The sequence below is a fragment of the Coffea arabica genome, chromosome 6e (genome assembly GCF_036785885.1).
Source record: "Coffea arabica cultivar ET-39 chromosome 6e, Coffea Arabica ET-39 HiFi, whole genome shotgun sequence".
NCBI classification, from domain to species: domain Eukaryota; kingdom Viridiplantae; phylum Streptophyta; class Magnoliopsida; order Gentianales; family Rubiaceae; genus Coffea; species Coffea arabica.
The window spans coordinates 14,073,903-14,099,049 of NC_092321.1; the positions used below are offsets into that span (position 1 = coordinate 14,073,903).

Below are 25,147 nucleotides of genomic sequence, written 5' to 3' on the forward strand. Positions count from 1 at the left end.
AAACTTTTGTAGGTGTAGCTCTATTAAAGTACTCGGCCTAACCTTCGGTTTCGTAACCAAGATTTTCTTTCTCATTCCTTACGTACTCTTTCTTGTTTTGTCCATACTTTTTTGACTTGTTTTGAAGTTAACTTTTGGAGAGATTATCATGTTATGGAAACATTGATTTAGGAGTTAAACGTTATATTAATTTTAATACTAATTATTAGATCAAAATCTTCTCAACATGCTAAATAAGTTAAAGATAAGGAAGATGAATTAATAATGTTGAGAGAAATTTACAAGACAATTGTCAAAGGTGGAACTAATTAGGTCACGATGACTGTAGTTTTTTGTTTCTAATTGATTATTCCATAACTCTATTATATTGGTCTTTTTTTTTGTATTGAATCCCATACATAATAGTTCACCACCTTATGTTCCCACACGAATGTATAATAACAAAAGAAACAAGAAGCCTAAATGGACTTCCATGTTTTTATTTTATTTTTTTTCGAAACGATAGAATTTTACATCATAACAAAACTGTACAATGTTGGAGCAAGGGCTCCTATCTTTACAGCAGTGCATTTAGCGCTATGGGATGGAGTAGTTCCACTCCATGTCACAAAAGTTCAAAAGAGCAATTTTGCTCAAGCTGTAGCATAGGCTATCAGTATCCTCATTCAACATATTAAAAGACCACATTCGAAACCATGGGGTCATTTTTTTGTATGTCCTCCATTATAGTGGCTGTCTCTAAGCTCGTAGCTTTTTCGGTTCTTATTTGGGCTAGCAGCTTCCTATCTTCAATCCGTATTTTGATGTCTTTCCATCCCTTTTGTTGCTTTGATCATACATAGCCTCACCGCCTCTGCAATGTCTTGAGCTTTGTTTCCTGCTTGCCTTTCCTTTAGCGACCAAGCAGCAATTGCCTGTTTTGCATTATTCACAACTGTGATGCCAATACCAAAGGTTTTGGGTTCTTTCTGGTGTTGGGTCGCCAGCTTTAGAGTTACCACTTCAGAGTCAGATTGCTCTTTTTGACCATTCACTTCTTGCCTTATTGTTTTTGTTGTGCTCCTCCTTGGTTTTTGCTGGATTGCTTCCTTGTATTCCTTCCATTCCTCAGTAGTTTTTTCATTCACTTTAAAAGGCTATTGTTGTGCTGAGTTGAAAATTCTGGCATTTCTCGTTTTCTAAATTTGCCACAGCACGTTGACTGTTAGGTAGGGATGTACGCGAGTCGAGTCATAATCGAGTAGCTCGGTCAACGGCTTGGCTTGAACTCGGGTTGACCGAGTTTGAGCCGAGTCTCGAGCTACTCGATTATTATTCGAGTCGAGTTTCGAGCCAATATTTTGAGGCTCGAGACTTGTCAAGCTACTCGTCGAGTCGGGGGTATTTAAATAATATATTTATAATTTAAATAATATATATGTATTATAATTATAAAATGATCATTATGAGTATAAGTTTTACGGAATTTACAAGGGAAAATGGCCAATTTAGTCCCTATACTTTTTTTTACTGTCAATTTAGTCCTTACATAATTTTTTTGGCCAATTTAATCCCTATACTTATTATCGGTTCCAATTGAGGAATTTCGCGGTGGCGCCACCTTATAATTTCGATCAAACGTCTAATTGAGCACTTAAACAGGGGTATTTCGGGTACTTCACTGCTGGGGCTCCTTTTCAGAAGTAAAAAACAAAACCAAAAGTTACCAAAATGGTTCAATCTGAATAACAATAGCAGTAATGCGAAAATGGTAACAAAAATAAAATAATCGCAAATAATAAAAGTCGTCAATGGTCGCTAGCTAAATCTAATACAAAAAAGCTAAGGCAATCGACAAGAAAGTGAATGGCAACGCTACTACTACAAAAGATGGAGCAGAGTTTGGTGGAGGAGGAGCTGAGACACCAGCTGGAGAACCAGACGGAGATGGAGTGGTAGAGCCCGAAGGTGACGTGCTAGGAGAGCTAGAGGGTGGTAGGGTGGAAGAGTTGGAAGGTGGAGTTGCGTCGGTCGATGAAGGAGTAGGAGCGCCGGTCGACAGTGAAAATGTCTCAATTCCAATGAGCATCCCTCCCTACTTCTACAGTAGTTTAAGAATCCCCTCAATTCTCATTGACTGAGTAATATATTCAAGAAATTTCGTACTTCGAATTAAGTGATGGGAAATGTGGGCTCTGCTACCGTTGTGCACATTTATAACCTGTTGTCTTCTTTAGAAATAATTCTCTTTTTTCTTTTTTTCGTTAAATAGTCTTCTGCTTTCTTAATATTTATGGAATGTGAACATTGCATGTTCTAGTGGGCTCAATGCCGAAATCATTTGATACCAATCATCTTAAAGTTGTTGTTTCCTTCCACTGGTCATCCAGTTTTTGTTTGCTATGTAGCAAAGCACAGAAAATTTCTTATTGCCCATAGCCTCAGAGGCAGGGTCGGATGGAGGCCTGGTGGGGGCCGGAGTTGGTGATGGAGTGGCAGTAGTTTCGGTGACGTTGATGGCTAGCTTTTGGCGGAGTGAACAGTGTCGAGGGAATGTGCATATGTAGAAATGTTGACTTGGGTTGGTCAGGGTAATTCTGGTTGGACGGGTGTTCATTGTGGTTCCGGTGGTAGAGGTGTTGCAGGAATCATAGGCTGACTTTGATGTCACCACAGCAACATCATGAGCTCCAGTTATAAAGTTGAACACTGCATTATTAATGCAATATTGCGAAATAGATACATGTCAGTAACTAACATAAAATTTCTTGCAAGATTTCAGTCGGTTTCAGTCGATTTTTGCAAGAAAAGGTTGAGAGTTCAGGTTTGGGTTTTTTTCGGTGGTGGTGTGCCGGTAACTTTTGGTTTTGATTTTTACTTCTGAAAATGAGCCCCAGCAGTGGAGTACCTGAAATACCCCCGCTTAAGTGTTCAATTAGACGTTTGATCAAAATGATAAGGTGGCGCCGCCGCGAAGTTCCTCAATTGGAACCGATAATAAGTATAGGGATTAAATTGGCCAAAAAAATTATGTAAGGACTAAATTGGCAGTAAAAAAAAGTATAGGGACTAAATTGGCCATTTTTCCAATTTACAATAAACTCTTCTTTATAATAAAATTTCATAATGGCAAAAAAGTAATAACATAATTGTAAAAAGACCTAAAAAGAAAAAATGTCTAAAAAAGGGAAGAAAAGACGAAAGTGTGTCAAAAACCTTGATTAGGCTCGACTTGATAATACTTGACTAAAGGTCGAGCCTTATCGAGTCGAGTCTCGAGTTTAAAGCGAGTTTCTCGAGTCAACCTTCAAGTATCGATTTTTTGTACTCGATCGAGCTCGAGTCGAGTTCGAGCCTAGAATATATGAGTCGAGTCGAGTTCGAGCCTAGATATATATGAGTCGAGTCGAGTTCGAGTATAGCTATACTCGAGTTTGACTTGGCTCGATTACATCCCTACTATTAAGGATACGTGATATTCACCTTCATGCCTGATTCTTGCATTCATCAACATGGTCCACCATTGTTTAAAGCAGCCGGTTTGGTCTTCCAGCCCATCACAGTGTACTAATGCAAATTTCCATATTTCTTTTACTATCTTGCACTGTAGCAGTATGTGCTCAATGGATTCCACATTCTCTCCACATTCACATCATATTAGGTCTCATCTTTGTGTCCTATGAAATATTTGAGCTTTCATTGGCATTCCATTATTGATACATTTTCACACAAATATTTTCAACTTATATTTGATAGATAGCTTTCATAATGAATTCCATAATTTCCTATCTGCTTGTTGGTAGCTACATCTTTCTTTTTCATTGCTTTCTTCCTTTCTTTTCCTCTTCTCTTGTTGCAGATATTTGTAGCCAGATGCTACTATATATTGGCCCGTTTTGCAATGCTTCCATGTCAAGCTATCTCCTCTTCTAGCCAAGCTTATTGGAATATTAAGAATGTGTTCTGCATCTTCTCTGTTGAAGACTTTAAAGATTAACACTCTGTTCCATTTATGTTGAACCATGAGTTGTGAAACTTTTTGCAAGTTGATTCCTCTGGTTTCTGAGTTTTTATCCTTCCTGCTTTGTTGTTATTGATCCATTTGTCTTCCCAGATGTTGGTTCCCCTTCCATTTCCTATTTTTTTCTTTGCACCCTTCTTTAATTACCTCTCTAGCACTCATTAAACTTTTCCAAATTCAGGATGCACTTTTTGGGACCTTGCTTTCAAGTATTGATCCTTCTCGAAAGTATTTACCCTTCAGTATCTTGCTTACCAAGAGGTTGGATTGGGTCATTATTCTTCATATTTGTTTTGCAAGTAAAGCTTTGTTGAAAAGCTGAATATCCTTGAAACCCATTCCTCATTCTTCTTTATTTCTAGTAAATTTCTTCCATGCAATCCAGTGTTGCTTGTCTTTCTTGTCATTCTGTCCCTATTAGCAGCTAGCCATCATGGAGCAAATTTCCTTGCATAACTTTTGGGGAAGCTTATAGCAGGACATGGCATAAGTTGGTATAGTCATTGTTACTGCCTTCAGTAAAGTTTCCTTGCCTGCTTGGCTGAGTAGTTTTGTCTTCTAGTGATCTATTTTTTTCTTTATTTTGTCTTTTATGAAACCAAAAATCTGTTCTTTTGACCTCGTAATTATCATTGGCAGACCAAGATATTTTCCTTATCGCACAGCCTGGATTTCTCGCAGCTCTTCACATATTGTTTCCATCATCTTCTGGTTAGTGTTTTTGCTGAAGAATACTGAGGATTTCTCTAGATTAATTTGTTGACTTGATACTGCTTCATATTTGTTTAAGATTGCCTTCGGTTCCTTGGCCTTCTTTTGATCGGCTTTGCTCAGTATCAATGAATTATCTACAAAAAAGAGATAGGTTAGTGCAGGACCATTCCTGCTGATCTTCATTCCTTTCATCTTTTTGCTTGTTTCTGTTCTTTTAAGGAGGTTGGAGAATCCTTCTGAACATATTAGGAACAGGTATGGTGATAGGGGCTGACCTTGCCTTAATCCTCTCTCTGGTTTCGCTAGTTCTCTTGCTTCACCAATCACACTGAAAGAGTAGGATACAGTAGTTATGCAGTTCATTATCCAGTTAATCCAGATGTTACAAAAACCCATTTTGATCATTATTGCTTTCAAGTAATCCCATTCCACTCTATCATAGGTTTTAGATACATCAAGTTTAACAGCCATACATCCCACTTGCCCATGTCTTTTGTTTTTCAGGAAATGAAGAAACTCATGAACTAATATGACATTATCCAGAATTTGTCTACCCGCAACAAATATAGACTGATTTTTGCTTATTCACTTATCTAACACAGGTTTGAGTCTGTTCACTGAAATTTTGGAAATGATTTTGTACATAACAGAACAGAACATGAACTTATAGATCTATAGTGCATTAAGCCAGTGAGAACTAAAATTTTTGGGATCGAAGAGATAATAGTGTGGTTTATGGAACTAAGCATGTGACTAAATGAAAAAAAGCTTGAACTGCCTCTACTATGTCTTTTTTAATGATGTCGCAATAAGTTTGAAAGAAAAGAGGTGACATACCATCACTTCCAGGAGCCTTATTAGGATTCATTGAAAAAATTGCTGTCTTAATTTCATTCTCATCCACAGCTTTGACTAAGATCCTATTCATTTGTTCTGTGATTGTGGTTGGAATCTCCTCAAGTATCTCATGAATGTTGTTCTCCCTTGTTGGTGCTGTGTGAGGCAGTAAACAGTTGCCTATAGTACTTGGCTATTTCCTGCCCAACTTCTTTTTCTGATTTTGTCCAGCTTTCATCTCCTTTTTTAAGTTGGTTCATTCTATTTGCCATCCTTTTTCCATTCACCACAACATGAAAATATTTGGAGTTCTTGTCCTCTTTTCTCAACCATTGCAGTCTTGCTTTTTTACTCCAGAACATTTCCTTTTGTTGATATGTTTCTTTCAATTGCTTTTTCAGATTAACAATTTCTTCCTTTGATATTTTCCTGCTCCTTTATTCTTTCTAGTTTTTCTTTGGCCTTTTATATCTTCTTTTTAGCAATGCCAATTTTGCTATTGTGCCACTTCAGGAGCCTTACCCTGCAATTTGTTATTCTTTTGGTGACCTTGTACATTCTGGATCCATCACATTTTATACTCCAAGCTTCTTTAATCAATTGATGGGCTTCCTTATGTTGCACCCACCATTTATCAAAATAGAACCTCTTTTTCCTTCTTCTATTTGCTGGACAAGTGTCTAGTAACAGAATGTTGTGATCAGATGCCTAATTTTCCACATGTGTACATTTTGCCGTAGCAAACACTTCTAACCATTCAAGGGTGCTCAATCCTCTGTCAAGTCTTTCTTTTATTTCTAATCCTTCATCCCAACTTCCATGTTTCTATTATAAGCTCATTTTTTGAGTGAGCACCTTAGAGTTAGGTTAGTTTATATCCTCCAAGTGCCACTCAAATATAAAATCACCATAAAGTTCTTGAAATTGTTCATCGAATCAGTTTTTTGCACTTAAGTACGTGTCTTATCCTAAATTCATATGGATGCGTAGTGCATTCGTTTGATTCGATGGTGGTTCAGTCTTCGTCGATTTTTCTAGGTCCCGTTGGATTTCTCCCCCTCTCTCCTAAGTGTAAGCTAGAGTATGAGTATGAGTAGAAGTAGATTAGACTAACTGTTACTGTCTAATAAAAAAAAAAGAATTAGCTTTTTGCATATTTTCTAGTGAGCCTAAATGTGATAATGCATGTGACCTCACAGTTAATCACAAAACACTGCGTCCAACATTTCAATAAACCATACATAAGTTTTAAAAACAGAAATTTGATGATGTTCCTAAAATATTCGAGATTTCAAGCTTGAATTAATAGCTTTTCATGTTTTTATAAAGCTATACAAGCGTATTTCACACTAATATGTTTTTCTAAAAAGTGTAACAATAATGTCTATACCTACATTGTATATAAAGTAGGAGAGGACTTTTGGTATAAACTTTCTTATTTTGTTTTTTTTTTATCTTCTCATTTTTTGAACTATTTTTCTCTCCTGATTAATTGCCCTAAATAAAAGTTTCTTACTATAATTTTACTAGCGATAAAGCATAATATTGCATTTTACAAAGTTACTTTTCCTAGAAATGTAAATTTTCCAATCACAATGTTTATTAACTAATAAAAAAACTACCTACTAACAAGAATTAGAAATACGAAAAAGGGATTTAAGGACTAGTGCTGTTGCAGGTGCAATCATGCCATGCAATTGATCCCCTGATTTGTCATAAGGGGTCGCAAAATTCTTGATCTTCCCTTGCAAAGTTTAAATGTATGCTTCAAATCGAACCGATCTCTTAAGACAGATCTGAGCCATCAATTGTTGTACGTAACTACATAGGATCCCCAGAATAGGGGAAAACTAGTCAATCAAAACCCATTCCACACTCTTTCTTAAGCAAACAACCATTAAACTCAGCCTACACACACATAATATATCCTCCAAAGTTTATGGACCTACTCTTAGGCAAATTTTTATTAGTCCAGAGGTCCAGGCCCATAGCCTTCAGTCCAATCCAAACATGGACCACCAATTGCAAGGTCCAGGTCCAGCTGGATTTCCAGGTTCACGAACCAGTCACCAGTGTAATGTGCCCATTTTCCTGCAAATATTTGCTGCCCCTTCTTCTTCTCCCTTTTTTTTTCCTTCAGGTAGAGCATATTCACGAAAATCGCCATTGAAATTTAGGCATGAATAGAATCAGAGTAGCAGCACTAATCAATTCTGGGGCCAACCCTTTTCAGCAGAAAGTCTCCTACATCCATTCAACTCCAATTTTGGAACGAAAAAGACGAACTCATTGGGATTCTGTTAGTCTTTCTCTCCTCTCTTTTACACTCATAGGAAAAAAAGGAAAAAGGCAGATATTTTCATTTTTTGCAAACATTATTTTGCTATTTATGCTATTACCGAGCAGTTTTTTTTTTTGAGTTTTGAAATGGCTTTAGACGGTCTGAAATGGGATTATTTTGGTAAATATTTGTGCTTTTTAGTGAATTATATTATATATCTACCAGCTTATGTTTAAAATATATTTTGGTTTTTCTTTTTCTTTTTTTCCCCAGAAGAATCTAGTGATGTCATATGTGGCCTGGGGTAGTTTTGGCGCCACCCGCTAGGGGGTTGGGGAGGGGAATTCAAGTCGAGTCTTGGTGATGCTATGACCAAGTTGATCGATCATCCTTTATTCTTCATTGAATTTTCATGTAGAAAAATGTTGTCTTGGATGTAATGGTTTCTATTTTTACACCATTTATGTGCAGGGAGGAGGTTATTCCAGGGGCTCATCAAGGAGTCATAGAGAGCCTGTACGGTTTGAGCAAGTTTATGCACGATAAAAAGTGTAGCCTTTTGCTGTGGAATTGTAATTTTTATTGTGAAATACTTGTGTGCATCTGTTTCAGGATATTGATCAGGGATTGGAGATAATTTGCATTTTCAGTTTGATTCTTTGGATGTGTCCTTGAAATGAAAGATTAACTACATTGATTTTAGAGACTTACATGGTTTCGGATGATGTCTGGAACCATATTCATTACTCTTATACCCATGAAAGAAAAAAGTGAACCATTTTATGCTCAAGTGTAGCGAGTTGAGTGTGTCCAGAGGAAAATGATGGAAAGACAGCCAGATTGAAGCTGATTCTTACATGCATTCCCTACCCTTCTAAAAAATAGTCTAAACCCTCTTTTAGATCCATAGATATTTGTTTCTTTCTTTGGATGATGTGCGGTGAGTAGGCTAGGCTGCTTTACGATCTATTTCTAGTCTGCAATTATGTCAAGCTTCCTCATAAGCTGTAGTATTCCTAGTCATGCTATTACCTTGAATTAATAAAGCATTGATGGAGATGGGTGCAGATATTTGGCACACTTATTGCATTGATGCCTGTGACAGAGATTATGAGGCGCTAATTTTTACCTGTTAGTCGTTTGCCTTTTGGCTAAAGATCTTGTGTTGCCATGTTGGGGCTGCTAATATCCTAGTGTATTGTCTTGTCATCAGTTTCTTTTGCTTCATCCTTGATTTTCTTCAATGATGTTTTATTTCTCCATAGGACCAAAATCATATGGATCTAATGTGATCGAAGCCTTACATTTAGCATTGTGTCGCACTTACATCGTTCTGAATAAATGTGTATCTGATGGTAAATTTTTTTGTAGAGATTTAGCAGCTACTCCAGAAGGAATAGGAAGCTACATTCGAAGCAGGATTTGTTGCATAACGTCAGCTCATTTGCTGAGCACCTTTTTCAGGTTTTTAATGACTAATGAAGGCGTTCTTGGTCTCTTCTTCTCTCTGGAGTCAAGACTATAGTTTCCTAATTTCCTTCTGTTATTCTATCTGTAGAGTAGACTTTTTTTTTTTTTGGTTTTTTATTCATTATTTTTTGAGGGGTGAAATAGGGAGTTGACAATGGGGTCAAGGCATGTATGCTATCTGAAGCTTGGGATAGTATGAAATTGCAGCCTCTTTTATGTGTGTCTGTCTGGGAGGGACTTTCTGCACGTGCATGCTCATGAGTATGCAGCATGAGCATTTAGGTACATGTTATAACTTAAAAGATAGCCAGATGCATGTCCATGTGCCAAAGATGAAATTACATGTCAATGTAAGAGTGGTGTTCTGAATGGTAGTAGTATCAAGGGGACATATTCTTGGTCGTCATGTTGATCTGTCTTTTGAGTTAGCTTTCCTAGTTTACCATTGTTTTCTAGTTTTGGGTGATTCTAGAAGCAGATATGCTCTTTCTATCTTTCCCTTTTTAAAAAAAGTTTATGTGCCTAATTCTTTTTACAAGTTCAAAGATTCTTAGTTTGGAAGTTTTGAGTAAAAGATTCCTGTGTTGGTAAAATGGTTGTTGATTCTGGTTTATGTTTTGTACTATTTGGATCACGTATACTGGTGCAGATTACACATGAATTGCAAATTTGTTGAAGGATTACTAAGAAATTAATATTAAAGGAGCTTGTTGGCTTGTAAATAGAGAAATATCATGAATTTGAATGCACCATGACATGCTACAGTTGTCCATGCACTATTGTATGCTCAAAGGTTTATGCTAACAGACAATTTTGTTAGTAGTCCTAAAGTATATATGATGACTTAATTTTTACATTTAATTTTCTCAATCCTTCTCTGTGATTCTTTTCCTTTACTAGTACTCTTGAAGACATGCCTCTTATTTTTGGGTTTTTTTCCTAGTTTTTTAACTTTTAATCTTTGGGTGTCATTACCTTGACTTTTAACTTTGTTAAATTGTCAGCAATGATATATTTTTGTTCTCTAACAATGACTGCTATGTATCAGAGCTGGAAATTTGATGATTTTGACGACAACGACAATCCATTTGCAAGCAGAAGCAGCTCATGGTTTAGACAGGATTTTAATGGTAATAGATCTAAGAAAGGAAACTCCAGAAACAAGGGACAACAGGCATGGAACACAAGTAAGTCGCCCTTTTTGTTACATAACTGCAGTTGGATTTCAAAGCGAAATACGTCTGTCTGACATGCTTCTCATGTTGATATCCACGTGGGGGCAGGATTCCAATTTTTTGTAGATGATGATGATTTTGATGTTGAGAACATCTTTAAATCTGCACTTGGGGGAAACAAATACACCTACTATTCCTTTATAGATGAAGAACCACAGTGGAGGGCGTCCTTTGGACGCTCCAATAACCATAGGCATTACTGGAATTGGGGGCGTCAGGATGAGGAGGAAGACAGCTCCTCATCTGATAGTCTGGAGTCTGATCTGACATCTGATAGACTTGCTCTTGGGCTGAGTTCATCTGGTCCTTTAAGTCTTACAGATGTTAAAAATGCGTAAGTTCAATTTGATTCCTTCATTCGCTGTCTGCTTGAATTACCAACCCCTTGCAACTTTCTGTTCAGATCTTATTTGAATGGGTAGAAATATGTTGTCTTTCTGACTTAAACTGCTGTCTTGCTTTCAGTTATAGAGTTTGCGCTTTGAAATGGCATCCAGATCGCCACCATGGCCCTCACAAGGTATCTCTGTTTTTGGCCTAGTTTAAATTTTCAGGTGGCTGTTGTTGTTGTTTGTTTTTTCCCTCATAATATTCGCATTCTTCTTCATTTTTTTTTGTCTCCCATTGCAATTATTTTTGTTAGGGATATGGCAGTAATTGTCTATCTTTGACTCTTAATGAAGCCGCTACTTTTATCTATCATTTTTTTCTTTTATTCTAATAGCTATGGATGTTTGATAGCAAAGGTCTCTGGTCGGGTTTATGAGATGTTGGGCCTTTCAATGGAATGGATGCTTACATCCCTCTTTCACACACTACAAATTTGTTAATATGGTAACTAATTTAGTTGATTGATGAACCTGATACCAAGGAACAACGCATCCTTGTTCACCTTAGTTTCATTGATGATATGTCCATGCATCTTGACACCGACTCTAGTTGTTTGGCTTGTCCAACTACTCCCCCCTTCCCCCCCCCCCCCTCTTCTCCACCTCCTAGATTCTTCATACTCAGGTTATGATCATGAGAATTATCTGCAGACATGTTGGTTTGATTTCTTGTCGATCTAATCAAGTGGTTTGATGTCGTGGACAGGCTGCGGCAGAAGAGAAGTTCAAGCTTTGCAGTGCGGCATATCAGTCATTATGTGATAAGCTCGGTCTAAATTAGGGTTGCCGTTGCTGATGGCATCTATCAAGTCTTGTAGGAGATCAGATTGGATCTTGATCATAAGATTCATAACTATGTACTTAGGTTAAGTTAGGAATTAGGTTAGGAATTATGCACAACATAGAAAAATGAGAGGCATGGTGTCCAATGAGCAATTATTTCCACAGTATGCTATTCCTTGTATCCTTTTGTACCATTCACTTTGTACCCGTGTATACTTCTGTTTAATACTACTAGCTTTAAGATTCATTAATGCCCTCATGCTTTTGAACGCAGCAAGTAAATTTTGCATGCAGAATTGTTTGAACAAGGAACATATAATTTTTTTGCTATTTCGCAATTTCAATTCTTACATAACTAGTATTTCTTTAGTGCTAATTTCTGTGTCCAGCCTGGTGTTAAAAAGAACAATGTGTGTTAAACTAATATCAGGATCTATCTTATTATTCCTACTCATTTGCATGTGACTAATAGCATATTGGCCAAAGTTTAATATTGTGTTTCTTAATAGGCAACAGGATCATATCTTGAAACAAACCAATAAAACAGAGACAGAGAACAGAGAAAGGAAAATTAATAAAAGCCAGCTACCTGGGAAAAAGCTTTACCTTATGTTACTTTACAACTTAAAGATGGAAATTTAAATTACTTGGGGAAGGGGTAAGCTACAGGCAGGCATTAAATGCAAAAATTATACTACTATCATTTGGCTGCAGCAGCTGTGGAGGAATGAACAAGAACAAGCTGTTCCTCTTGAAACCTGCTGCACCGGCAGTAATGAACTCTACTAGATTTCTCCCAACTTCTGCTAATCAAAAAGCCTTTCTTTTCCACTCCACCCCAGCACTCTCAAGCAGAAGAAGGCCATACTATTATGCTTCGGTCAGTCTCTCTCCTTCGTATTTCCTGTACAAAAGAAAAAGTAGAAAGAAAACGTACAAGTAGCACTGTTGAATTCGTTAGTAGTATCGCATCTTACTGAATTATTTCTCTTGTTATAGATGGTTATTCCTTCATGATAAGTGTTAATACTAGTTTTTCTTTTCTTTCTTCGGGGAATTATATATTCTGAGCACGAAGCTTGGAGATTTATTTGATTCTTTAAACTAAACAATGGTAGGGCTGGGAGATGGGATGAGATGATGACAAACCAACCCCGAATATACATGATTCTAAGATATGAATACCAAAAAATCAACAAATATTGTAAGTTAACAATGCATAGACATGTAGAGCAAAAGAATCAAGTAATCTTTTTTTTTTTTCCGAGTTTTGAACTGTCTGGAAGTTAGTTGTGAATTTCACTAGATAAAGCGGTCAGAACAGACTCAAGAGTTTATCTAGTTGTTTATTTGCCTGTAACTTGTACTTATTTTGCAGGAAGGAGTTTATAGGGCGCCTAAAAGGGTGAGAGCTTCTTTCTTTACTCTATTCTGCTCAACCTTTCCTTATTTTCTGATGTAACGTGTTTATTCTCCTTGTGCAGAGATACAAAAACTTCGTGAGAGGCTTCAGTAATCCTTTGTGGAAGCGAATTCTGCTGCGAGATCCCAGTGCACCTTCAAATGGCCCAGTTCAGGTTGTCTGAGTTTGACTTACAGAAGTTGTCTTAACTATATTTTCTGTTTATTTGTATGGTGGAAGGATTACACGAAGTTTAAATGACTTATCCCTCTATTTAGGTGTATTGTGTGCGTCTTTGGACTTATTTTTTGGTGTTTGGGAAGGCTGTTGGTTTTGAATTTTGACATTAGGGATAGCCTGCTTGTTATGGTTTACATTTTTGGTACTTTTGTTGCTTGAACTAAAGCAAATATCATCCAAGTCTTTGTTTCTTTACTGACAGAACGATTATTATTACTACACCCCATATTCAAGCCAAAGCAGCTCATGGTTTGGACAGGATTATCAAGCTACGAGATCCAATGCTTTTGGAGGAAGTAAGTGATTGTGATACTACTTCGGCCTATTGATTTGAGTCAAATCATGCACTACATTATCTGATATAACAGTTTGTGACACAACTATACTATTACATTTACCTATGTAATATTGTTCAATTTTTCGCCTCAAATGTTCAATCTGGAACTAACCAAATGCTAAAGTGACGGTAATCTCTGTTTTGTATTTGGTAGAATTTGTATTGGTTAATCACAAAAGAGAATAATCTGTATGTTGATATGGATATGGAAAGGGCTTAAGCTGAATGCAGATAATATAAAACGAGATATTAACTGGTTTTCTCTCCGACTCAGGTCCATGAATTAGGAATAAGAAAAGTTTAATAATGAATTTTACGATTTGAGGGGAGGTTCTTGAGCATCTCGGAAGCAGGACTCCTGTTCTGAGATAGATGAGATAAACTATTCAATTTATCTGTTCAATGTGATTTGGCCCTTCTGCTGTACTGAAGTTTTGGACAACTTCACCAGGCAATTCTAATCACCATTGGAGCTCCTGGAACTGGAGAAATCAGAATCAAGGTAAAGACGACCCCCCAAAAGAGTCTGATAATTCAACACCTGAAATGACCTCAGAAAGACTGGCCCTGGGTTTGAGTGCTTCTGGTCCTCTAACTCTGGAAGAAGTTAAAAATGCGTAAGTTGCTTGCAGTTGCTTCATAATCTCACAAATAAGAATCCTTCTGATCAGCTTCTCATACTTCATTTTCACCCAATACTAAGAGTTATTCTCCTATTATTTAATCCGACTCCTTTTCAGATACCATGCATGTGCAATGAAATGGCATCCAGATCATAACCAGGGCTTGTTTAAGGTAAGCTTTTTGGCATCTTTGCTTACATAATCTTTTCTCTTTTCCTTCTTTTTCATCATCTCACCTGTTGAGTTTGTTTCCTTGGTTTTCAATTTCATAGATGAGGGAAAGCTTTTGTACTCTTACATCCTAGTGCTTTGGAACTTCAACTTTATTGATTCACTCAACCTTGTGAGACACTGACCCTTTCCCCTTTTCTTGGAGGGGAAAAGAGAAGGAAACCTGTAGCGTTGTTATCGTTAGGCAATTAACCTAATAGTATCATCGTTAAGCAGATCAAAGGACAAGCTTAATATTCATAGTATATCTGCAAGTTAAGCTTTGACATAAATCCTTTAACTAAAATGTGACAACTCTTACTGGCTAAGGATGAAAGGAAAGGGTGGCAAGAGAATTCTGAAACTAAAATGTGAAGGGCTCTAAACTCTTAACACCAACCACTTCCCATCTTTAGGCTTCACTAGTTTCTTTCTTCTAGTTACATAAAATAGTCACTTCATGCATTGGCTTGAAGCACAGTATTGGGATTGCAGTATCAGCCACACGTACCTTGACTAATCTAACATATATGTTAGCAGACAGTTGCGGAGGAAAAGTTCAAGTCCTGCAAAGCTGCATATGAATCTTTATGCGACTATGTTAGCTCCAAATGAATGAGTTTGCCAAGAGTTTATAAGACAGATATCAAGAGAACAACCAATCTGTTTGCCTAATGGTATCATGCACCAAGGCTTTTTGGAGTAGATTTCGTACAATATGTTGTTGGAAGTCACATTTGTACTCCAGCTTCTGCAACATGCAATTCCATGGTACCGGATCTTTATACTGGTGGAATCATGTGGAAATCGATAGCTTTGTTTGGATATATATATATATATATATATATGTTGTTCAAAAAAAAAAAAAATTCATTGCATTATAATCATGTTTTCCAAATCACCTCCTTTTTTTTTCTTTTTCTTTTTTTATTAACTATCCTTTTATCTTACATATATGACATATCAAAAAGTGCTGGAGTATTATTTCAAGAAGGAAAAATCCAAATAATCTTCAATCCAAACAGAGCTGTAGCTATGATTTGGATACAATATCAATTTGTTGCTTAACATAAATTAATATCAAGTAAATTGTACATTTCTTAGCTGAATAATATGACTACTGAAACACTCCGTGAACAAAGGACCAAATGAAGCTGCTAAATGGAAATCATTTATTCTTTAACCCACGTATTACAGTATGTAAAAGTATTTTTTTTTAGCGCAAGTAAGAGTGTTCAGTCTCGGAGTGCTCGAATTGGAAACTGAACCTTCCACTTACATTTCTTTTCCTGAATCATTCAATCTATCTCTTCCCTTACATCTTTAAGAAATTTCAACGGATGTTAAAATTATCAATACAAGCATCTTAAATGTGTTAAACAAAAGCAAAAGAACAAAAAAAAAAAAAAGTGAGAAATTGCTAATCTGATTGTTCAAAACCTTTTATCTGGTGGGTCATATAAGCCTTCAGATCCAAACGTACACAGCCTTTATGGCCTAGGGGCTTGGCTTTGTTTGAATTATTTTTACGATTTTTTTTAGAAAAATTACTGTAACGATTTGATATATATAAAGTAAAAATGTGATTTAAAAAGGAAAATTTGTCAAATTGGTCCCTAACATTTACCAAAGACATTTTTTAGTCCCTAACATATAAAATCAACCAAAATTATCTCTCACATTTAAATTGTGATCCAATTTGGTCATAATGCTCGTTTTTACTCATTTTTTCGGCTAAAAATAGCACGCCTCTCTCACGTGATCATATTTTTAGGAGCAAAACCGGAAAACACATTTCATTACTGGTTGAAAGTAAAAGGATAGGGGACCACCACCCCCTTTTCACCTTTCCCCCTCAAATTACAGTTTCAAGAAATCCTAAATTGCATCCCTTAATTACTAAGCATAAATTGGAAATGTTAGTGATGATCATGACGATGACAAAGCTGTAGAGTATGACGGCCTGCGTGCTTGGGAACATGGCATCTCGTCCTAATTTCGGCCTTAATGAACTGAATTTCGTTTTCTCCACCCTCGTCGTCCTTTCCATTTTTAATTTCCTGCTCATGTATCTCCTAGCACCCACCGCAGGGGTTGGGGGCGCTTCTTTTTCTGGCCGCCTCCCCTCCATCTTCGCCGTCTGTCCTCTCAGCCACATGTTCGAGCCGGGGACTTACGGCGTGTTCAGTCGGATGGGGACTTTTGTGTACAAAAGCACCCTTTTTGCAGCCGTGGGCTTTGCCGCCGTACTCGTGGGAACTGCCATCTCCAATGCCCTGATCAAGATGAGGAAGAAGATGGATCCCAATTTCCAGACCCCCAACAAGCCTCCTCCGACGCCTTTGAACGCTCTCACCTAGGCCATCCACATAGGCGTCAGCAGCAACTTCAAATACCAAGCGCTCAACGGCATCGAGTTTCTGCTTGCCAAGGGCCTTTCCTCTTTTCTCTTCAAAAGCTCCGTCGTCGCTTTGAGGTGCTTAAACAATGTCCTTGGAAGGATGCCTTTTGTCATACTGGCCAAGTTAACAAGATCACAGGCGGCTGCTGCTGCTGCTCCTCCTCCTCCTTCTCCGTCTTTCGCTGCTGCTGAGCTGGAACAACAACAACTAGTCAAGGAGGAAGAGGTGGGTGTCCGGGAAGGTGGTGTTGTAGCTGGAGATGCTTTGCCTGCTGACAAAGTCAAGTGGTCCCTTATCCTTTTACTTTCAACTGGTAATGAAATGTATTTTCCGATTTTGCCCCTAAAAATATGATCACGTGAGAGAGGCGTGCTATTTTTAGCGGGAGAAATAAGCAAAAACGAGCATTAGGATCAAATTGGATCACAATTTAAATGTGAGGGATAATTTTGGCTGATTTTATATGTTAGGGACTAAAAAAGTATTTTTGATAAATGTTAGGGACCAATTTGACAAATTTCCCATTTAAAAATATGTTTGCCGAAAAAAGTATCAAATTTTCTTTAAGAAATTGCTTCAAATATGCTAATCTGATTTTTCTTTAAAATTTTTTTTCCAAACAAAGCCGGGCCACTTTCCACTTCTCATGTCTATCCAATCACTCCGGGTTTTTTCTTTAATTTTCTTGCTGAATTACCATTGTTAATATATATGCTAAATATAGTGCATAATGACTATCCCAAAAAGGGTCCTAGTCTAGTACAGTAATACGCTCCTACTAGCTAATAATGCTAAAAGCCGTACCGATTCTTGGTTCATGTTCTTCAGCTTCATCGTCTGGGTTGGTGGCTTCTCTCTCCCAGAGATTGAAATTGAAGAAGAAGAAGAAGGCAATCCTCCTCCATCCCAGTTGTGCTTGTGGGTTTTCTTTGATTTCAAGAACATCCATAGCCCCCAAAACAATCTCATTATCATCAAGAAAATCAACCTCCCCATTTCTTCTTCCAGCTCACAAGTACAATCAAAAGGGCTATTTCTGCAATTTCAGAGTTTCTGGGATGTCTCTTGCTCATAATGAATCACCGCCCGATGGCACTTCGTCATCATCACCATCATCAGTTACAATTCACTCTTCAACTGTGAGATTCCCCTTTGTCTTTTTCTCTTTTGTTTTTTTCTTTCTTGCATTTAATTTGCATTGCCGCGTTCTGGTTTTCTTGGATGTTTGACAACATCAATTTTACTGGATTTTGTGGAGTTTTCTTGGCTGTTTTGTCGGTTTGTGCATTGTTGAATGCGACATTTTCTTCAGATGATTGAAGTAGTTGCCACGTCTTTGTTTTGGGTGGACATTGTTTGATAATATGCAGGTCTTGTTATTTGAGGACCTTATCTTCAAATTGAATATTTTTTGCTTATTAGATTTTTGGGTTTAGTAAAATGTAGAGTGGGTATGTCTCTTATGGTGTTGTTATCTTGATACGTTTTATTTTTCACTACTTTGATTGTTCCACTTTTATGATATCTACCGAATAAGCCTTAATGTCGGTAATCATGATTCTCAATTAAGGACAAAAAGGCGTTCAAGTTACGAAAAACTGGTACTTTAGTTTGGGATTTTATACCTTCAGACTCTACCATGGTCACATCAATTAAATCTTTGTCTGCAACATTGACATTATCACAATTGTATTGATTTGTAATGAAGAGATAGCAGTTTCAATTTGGTGAGGTTCCATATTCATGGATCTCATCTGACATGGTCCTTAAGAGCAATCAATAACGATATCTCTAACAGGACATTTGCTGGAAATTAAAGAAAAGGAGATACATTAAGGAAACTAATCTGAATATTGGAGTCTATTGTCACTATTTGTTTCTCAGTTGATATCTTCTGTGGCAGTAAGTAGATCTGAAAAAGGGCTCTAAATTGGTGATGCAATAGGTATATCTATTTCCCCCCAGTTCAAAATCAGTGGGTAGAAAAGAGCAACCATTGGCATATGTCCTACATGCGGATATTGAACATGTGGTAGTGAAGCTAATAAAATGTAAATTTTAGAACTAATAAAATGTAGATTTTAGAACTAGCAGATTTGGTGCATATGACTGGAGGTTTATGGAACATATTTCATTGTCATGGTGAGAGTGCTACTTGTACTACTCTATTTTCCATCTTCCATCCTATCTTGAATGTTTGTTTGCGCAAATCTCAATATTGCCATGTGCAGGGCAGCACCCGCAAGATCAATTTCTGTCAATCATGTGGTGGCCCAACAAAACATGAGATACCAAATGGAGAGGAGAATATGAGGGCAGTTTGCACTGTTTGCGGAAAGATTGCATACGTGAACCCAAAAATGGTAAAACTTAACTACTTTTGAGTTTAAATAAATACTACAGGCAGAAGATTCTAGAGTTTCTTAACTTGATTTCAAGTTAGTTAACTAGGCTTCAGCATCTTTTATAACAACTGTGTTAGTTTACAAATATGTAATATAGAAATATTATCCTGGTAATTTTCTAAAGAGAGCAAGCTATGCAGGGAGTCAATACATAAGTACTTAGTTAAAGTACTTAAGGTGTACAAAGTGAGCTTAGTACCAAAGACTTAAAGTTCTGGTTTGATTAGGAGAATTTGAGTTGATTCGTTTTGATATATGTTAGTGACAGAATTTGAGTTGATTCGTTTTGATATATGGTAGTGGCAATTCCAGGGTACTTGTTTCTTGCTAGATTTCCTGCTCCCTTGCTCCATAAAGGAAAGGAAAAAAGGCTCAACCTTTTCATCGTTCAGTGTCTTTCCATTGTTGGAATTTGCATGCATTTGGCAATAGGACCAGATGCATAGAGAAAACAGAATCTAGTAGGATAAAGCATTAGGTTTTATTAAGTTGCATGTTCTGCTCAACCTGATAGTCCTGGCAAGAACTGCCAACTGTAAACTTTGGTGATGATTCATTAATGAAAATAGATCGTCTTCTAGTAGGAACTATTTCATGATTTTTTTGACCTAGCAAATGCAGAATTAAATCTTACATACTCTCTGGATGATAAGATCTAATCAGATGGACAGTTTTCTGATACCCAAAAAAAAAAATCTACGTGTTAATTCGCCATGGTTTGCCTTTGTTCCTCTTTCTTTTTGGTAATTTTTAGCAGGATCTCTTGAATGAATTGCTTCCAAATCCATGCCACATTTTAATTGAAAAGGAATTTTCTGCTTTCTTGGAAAACTAGTGTTGGTCTAGGACAAAATAAAATTGGAAAACTTGTTAAATATCTCTATTGGATACATTGAGAGAATGGTATTCTGTACTATTTGTGGGCTTGAATGATTCTTCTGACCAATCACAAGATAAGCAGTAGATGGTTCTAAATGTTGGAAATGAAAGAAATATGATGTTTACATTGATGTTAGCTGAGTCTTTTGATGTGTAGGACTATGCAATATGAACATTATTGTTCATGATCTATCCTGGTTTTCTAATTGACTGTTTAGACATAAAGCTAGAACTTTCTCCTAGGTTTTGGTTTTTTTTTTTGTTTTGGTTATTTTCATTGACTACTTTCTCACTGCTAAATGTTAGGTCGTAGGTTGTTTGATTGAGCATGAGGATAAGATACTGCTATGCAGGCGAAAGATCCAACCATCATATGGCCTTTGGTATTTACTTAGATCAGAGCTAGTTCATCATGAACTTTTTTGTATTAAAATAGTTCTTTAACTAATTGGTCTCACAAGTTTAATCGCTGAGTATTTTGATGTTAATTTGATTTTGGTTTTCTTTCCTATAGGACGCTTCCTGCTGGTTACATGGAGATGGGCGAATCTGCTGCTGATGGTGCAACTAGGGAAACATGGGAAGAGGCAAATGCAGAAGTGGATATTTTGTCCCCCTTTGCACAATTGGATATACCTCTTATAGGTCAGGTGAGAAAAAAATCTCTGTTAAAGCTGTATTTGTATGTACTTGCCACAGTAATTATAGCTGTATTTTTATCTACTTGTCAGAGTAATTATTGCCTCTTCTTTGAAACAGACATACATCATTTTTCTAGCTAAGTTGAGGAGGCCCCACTTTTCACCAGGTCAAGAATCATCAGAGTGCAGGCTCTTTGCACTAGATGATATTCCATTTGATTCCTTGGCATTTTCATCGATGTTGGTTACCTTAAAACTGGTATGATCTGGATCCAAAACTAAGAATTTCATTCTCCAAATACTTGTTTCAATCTGCAGTTGTCTCAATTTCTTACTTTTTGTTAATGTAGTACATTGAAGATCGACAGGTTGGAAAGCCCAAGTTTCACTATGGCATTATAAACAAAAGGTATTCTTCATTTTTCTTAATTTGCTTTCTTCATTTTCTGGTGTTTCTGCTGTCACTTTGTTGTAAGCTTGAGAAACAGAAAAAGATAGGACATCATCGCCATCAAACTCCTGGTACTATGAAAGTTCTTTGTATGTGGCTCCTGTATCTCATCTTTAGCGTAAATCAACCAGCTCAGTTCCGCATTTGACAATGTCCACTGTCCTAGTGTGGTTGAGAAGTATGTAAAAGGCTGTTAGGTTCAATGGCATTTTAGAAGGGACCTCCAGGGGGGAGCTTATTTGTTGTTGTCATTCTATAATTGATAACTACCTTGTCTTCTTATTTGAGAGGGCATCAAAGCGATTGATTTCAGAATTCTGTTCTTCCTTCAGCAACTTAACTCGTGTTTGAGTGGTGATGGCAAGAGAGAGGCAAATTATTGTGCTCGCATAGAAAAAAGGCTCACTTAACAGTGAAAATCCTGTGGATTTTTAGTGTTCTCTTTCTTTTGCTTTGTCTTCATGCCTTGTCTTGATTCCAGATAGTACAAAACCATGTTGTGAAGTTCATCTCAAGGCAGTTGCTAAGATGGTCTAGTAGTTGAATTGGTTAGCATTGTGGCTAATTCACTCCAACTGTTTTATCAGGTATATTTATTCAGATAACTCAAGAGCTTTAACATTCTTTCTCTCCTGTTGATTGTTGACAGGCCTGGGACCAGCCCTTCTGAAATTTATGCTTACACGCTTGATGATCACATGAAATCCTAATTGTGTGTAACTTTTGTTGATAAGTCTGCGCAGATCCAACTGAGATTCATTGCTGCAGCAACCACTGCTGTTGTACATATTTTGATGCGCCTCTGTTTTAACTTGTAAATGATGAGCAAGTAAAGCAGTATCCGAAAATTTCCTGTATTTTATGCAATTCAAAAGTAAAATCACTGTCATTTGATTCCCTCTAGTGCGGATGTATTCCTAGTCTCGGACAGCATGCTGAAGGGAACATCTATTAGGAATATCAACTCAAAACAAGGTCCTTCCGCATTTTCTGCGGAGTTCTGGATTTACAAAATACAACTACTTCTGTTGCAAATGTCCTGTTTCCATCTTCTCCTACTCAGATAATCTTGTCATGCCTATGTGATTTTCTGCTAAGACCTTCATTCTTATGCCTTGATATAATCATATAGCAAAACTTTATTGACATAAAATCTGAAGGGCAGGATACCTATCCCTACTTGAGAGGCCAGAAAAAGGGTTATGTATATTCAAGTAAATGACGGGTGAAAAGGTGACGGTGCATTGAAGTAGGATCGAAACTGCCAGTTTGCAGTCCAAAGTCCGATGAGAATCAGAACTGCCCTTTATGTGACTACGCACTTAAGTTTGAGTTCATAATTTTTAGCAATGGTGTAGCTTGATAGTAGAAGGTTCTGCTGTCTACGAGGTTTCTTGGATCCGCAGGCTGTAAGTAGTATAAACAAATGCATCACAAATCTTGAAAAGCCATCTGAAAAGGTACTACCATTTCGAACAAGCTACAAAGTTGGTAGGAAAATATAGGGGCGTCTATGCTCAGTCAACTGCTTACTCGTAAACGTTTTATCAGGATCGAATAATTTATAGCTAACTGGTTGCAAACAAATAATCAAATCTTTCTTTCAAGTATCAGTGCTACGGTACTGATGTAGTACTTCATTTATCTCCCACTTGAGCAAATTTAACAATAAATTAAGAGTTCATAGTACGTAAACCCACGATTTGTTGTCACTGAGAAGTTGGTACCTGCAAGCTGCAGATACAGTAAAATTTCCTTTTGTTTTTAGGGTTAGATCGAAGGATGTAACTAAATTCAGGAAAGTCCAGTCTTGTGGTCTCAAAAAAAATTTACAATAGGACGCATGAGCTAAAGTTAATCTATTATGTCAAGAAAATTAAAAGCTCAACAAATGCAGAAATATATTATACTCTTAATCGATGAAATTTAAAGTTCAATATTCACGCAACACAATTCCCACATTCTACAAGCAATAGAACGGAGGATGTTATTTATCTTACATTATAACTCCTGCTGGCTAAAAGCAAATAGAAATAAAAACAAGAACAAGATGTGCATCTTTACAAGCTGCTTGGGTCACACTAGTCCAGGACAAATTGGATCCAAGTAGTTTCTGCTGCGTAATCTGATCAACAGTTTGGATCATCTCTTGTGTAAGATGATTCTTCCAATCCTCAACTGTTCCCTTTCTGAAGTATGCACTGTTTGGGATCTCGACAGAAGCAGAAAGCCGGTGCTTACCATTCTTGTTAACATCTACACTACTCAAGTTGTCAAAGCTACACACATCAGCGATCTTTTGAGGTACACCATGCTCCTCTTCCTCCGCGGAAAATGGTTTTCCCATGAACTCAGCCATTTTTCTGATGTGAAGCAAGATATCCTTCTTCAGACCTTCGTATTTCAGGAACAAGACTGCATCTGGCCTTTCAAGACTTGCTTTCCAGTACCCCAAAACATGATCCCAATACGGCCCCCCTCCAATACATATGGCAATAGGAAAAGCTCACAAAACTGCTGAAACGAGTCTTGGAGCGGGTGCTGTTGGATTAATGTTGCTTCGGAGTCATTGTTCATCCTCATCTTGTTTGAGAAGTGAGCATAAGAAGTAAGAGTAGCCTTCGGTTCCCTGCATATGTATATGATTTTCGAGCCCGATTTCTGTATGGATTCTGGCAGTGAAGTATAGGGCCAGTGTGTTGAGACGAGCGGGAGAAGGTTATGATCAAGGTCCCTGTTCTTCGGGTTTTCAGCAAGATCAACTTCCAGAAATGGCACGAGAAGATGGGGGAGCTTGCTTAGCAAAGGGTTGGATTTTTCGTGGGTGATGGTCCTTGTTTGAATGGCAAAACACAAGGCCTTTAGCCAGGTGGCTCCTGTTTTGGGAGCACTGCACAAGAAAATATCAGTTGTTTGAGCTTGGAAATTTTTGTTGAAGTGCAATGACTCCTTCTAACGGGGGTAAAGGATACCAAAATCCTTGGTACTGATACAAATATCCAGAGATGCCAGGCCAGTACTCTTTTGGAAGTTTGTTGCTGTGCCCATGTCCAAGGATTCTTTTGAATGAGAATGAGCAGCAGTTAAAGAAATGCTGCTCATTGCTAAGGGACTGGAGGACTCCGGAATTTAGGATGGGATGGGAGATAGATGAACACCGATTTAGTGTTTTTTGTGGGCTATGGCAAGTGATTATAACTAGGTATTTATATTGGAGGTTTGATGGTTGTTGGTGCAAAAGCAATAATATGGACCAATTAATGTGATTGATGGTTATACTAATAACGATATGATATTCTTGTAATAAAAAAAAATGATGTGATATTGGCTTATAGTAATAATTATACTTTTCTAACAAGCTGATAAAGGTAATTCTTGGCTGAATAGATAATTAATTATTGTATTTTTGTTGGTTGCAGTAACGTGTCATAACTTTTGCAATATTCTTTTACTGGACAAGGGGCACAAACGGTTGCAGCAGGTTGTGTGCATTTTGCACTGTGAGTAACATCGATTGCACACGGTGTAACTTTCTTTGCACACGACGTAACTTTAGAACGAATTTTTGTGGGTCTCACACTTGGCGTGAAAATCGAGTTACAAGACGTGATCTGAACCGCACAAAATTTTGAGGCCAAATCATGGCCGTCCACTGGCAGGAACTCTGACAACCGTTCCTGCCCCATTTCCTCTTTTATTTGTGTTGGACGAGTTTTTGTGGGCATCAATTTAGTGCTTTTGGTGGGCTATGGCAATTGATCATAACTAGGTATTATTTATATTGGAGGTTAGGTGGTTGTAGATGCAAAAGCAATAATAATATTATAGATAGTAGATCTATGGACCAA

At 37.3% G+C, this 25,147-nt stretch overlaps 3 protein-coding genes and 2 pseudogenes across 8 annotated transcripts; 4 read left to right on the top strand and 1 right to left on the bottom strand.

Moving 5' to 3' along the window:
- The first annotated feature begins 7,624 nt into the window (after positions 1-7,624).
- LOC113694887 (uncharacterized) lies at positions 7,625-11,956 on the top strand. Of its 2 annotated transcripts, XM_072055371.1 has the most exons (7): positions 7,625-7,850; positions 8,304-8,348; positions 9,204-9,296; positions 10,351-10,489; positions 10,586-10,871; positions 11,003-11,057; positions 11,633-11,956. In XM_072055371.1, the coding sequence occupies exons 1-7, from the start codon at positions 7,731-7,733 to the stop codon at positions 11,705-11,707; spliced, it is 813 nt and encodes a 270-aa protein (XP_071911472.1). In that variant the 5' UTR covers positions 7,625-7,730; the 3' UTR covers positions 11,708-11,956. The 2 variants fall into 2 exon arrangements, with proteins under 2 accessions (XP_071911472.1, XP_071911473.1); XM_072055372.1 differs by lacking the exon at positions 8,304-8,348.
- A 472-nt stretch (positions 11,957-12,428) lies between these two features.
- Positions 12,429-15,417, top strand: LOC113694889 (uncharacterized). The gene is made up of 7 exons (XM_027213790.2): positions 12,429-12,589; positions 13,088-13,114; positions 13,194-13,286; positions 13,554-13,647; positions 14,140-14,305; positions 14,429-14,483; positions 15,062-15,417. The coding sequence occupies exons 1-7, from the start codon at positions 12,437-12,439 to the stop codon at positions 15,134-15,136; spliced, it is 663 nt and encodes a 220-aa protein (XP_027069591.2). The 5' UTR covers positions 12,429-12,436; the 3' UTR covers positions 15,137-15,417.
- Positions 15,418-16,462: 1,045 nt separating this feature from the next.
- On the top strand, positions 16,463-17,290 carry LOC113696421 (protein RETICULATA-RELATED 3, chloroplastic-like; annotated as a pseudogene).
- Positions 17,291-17,557: 267 nt separating this feature from the next.
- Positions 17,558-22,334, top strand: LOC113694552 (nudix hydrolase 23, chloroplastic-like). Of its 5 annotated transcripts, none has more exons than XM_072055374.1 (7): positions 17,562-18,062; positions 19,155-19,286; positions 20,514-20,590; positions 20,722-20,857; positions 20,967-21,107; positions 21,199-21,257; positions 21,949-22,334. In XM_072055374.1, the coding sequence occupies exons 1-7, from the start codon at positions 17,712-17,714 to the stop codon at positions 22,007-22,009; spliced, it is 957 nt and encodes a 318-aa protein (XP_071911475.1). In that variant the 5' UTR covers positions 17,562-17,711; the 3' UTR covers positions 22,010-22,334. The 5 variants fall into 5 exon arrangements, with proteins under 5 accessions (XP_071911474.1, XP_071911475.1, XP_071911476.1 ...); XM_072055375.1 differs by lacking the exon at positions 21,949-22,334 and adding an exon at positions 21,632-21,923; XM_072055376.1 differs by lacking the exon at positions 21,949-22,334 and adding an exon at positions 21,781-21,923.
- An 846-nt stretch (positions 22,335-23,180) lies between these two features.
- On the bottom strand, positions 23,181-24,985 carry LOC113696422 (flavonol sulfotransferase-like; annotated as a pseudogene).
- Positions 24,986-25,147: the final 162 nt, after the last annotated feature.

Excerpts from the sequence above, each read along its gene's own strand:
- LOC113694889 (XM_027213790.2), top strand. The coding sequence starts at position 12,437 with ATGAACAAGAACAAGCTGTTCCTCTTGAAACCTGCTGCACCGGCAGTA. Across the intron at positions 13,287-13,553 it reads CTTCAAATGGCCCAGTTCAG|AACGATTATTATTACTACAC; the intron begins GTTGTCTGAGTT and ends CTTTACTGACAG. Across the intron at positions 13,648-14,139 it reads ATCCAATGCTTTTGGAGGAA|GCAATTCTAATCACCATTGG; the intron begins GTAAGTGATTGT and ends CAACTTCACCAG.
- LOC113694552 (XM_072055373.1), top strand. The coding sequence starts at position 17,712 with ATGCTAAAAGCCGTACCGATTCTTGGTTCATGTTCTTCAGCTTCATCG. Across the intron at positions 19,287-20,513 it reads CATACGTGAACCCAAAAATG|GTCGTAGGTTGTTTGATTGA; the intron begins GTAAAACTTAAC and ends GCTAAATGTTAG. Across the intron at positions 20,858-20,966 it reads ATATACCTCTTATAGGTCAG|ACATACATCATTTTTCTAGC; the intron begins GTGAGAAAAAAA and ends TCTTTGAAACAG.
- LOC113694887 (XM_072055371.1), top strand. The coding sequence starts at position 7,731 with ATGAATAGAATCAGAGTAGCAGCACTAATCAATTCTGGGGCCAACCCT. Across the intron at positions 7,851-8,303 it reads GACGAACTCATTGGGATTCT|GGAGGAGGTTATTCCAGGGG; the intron begins GTTAGTCTTTCT and ends ATTTATGTGCAG. Across the intron at positions 10,490-10,585 it reads ACAACAGGCATGGAACACAA|GATTCCAATTTTTTGTAGAT; the intron begins GTAAGTCGCCCT and ends ACGTGGGGGCAG.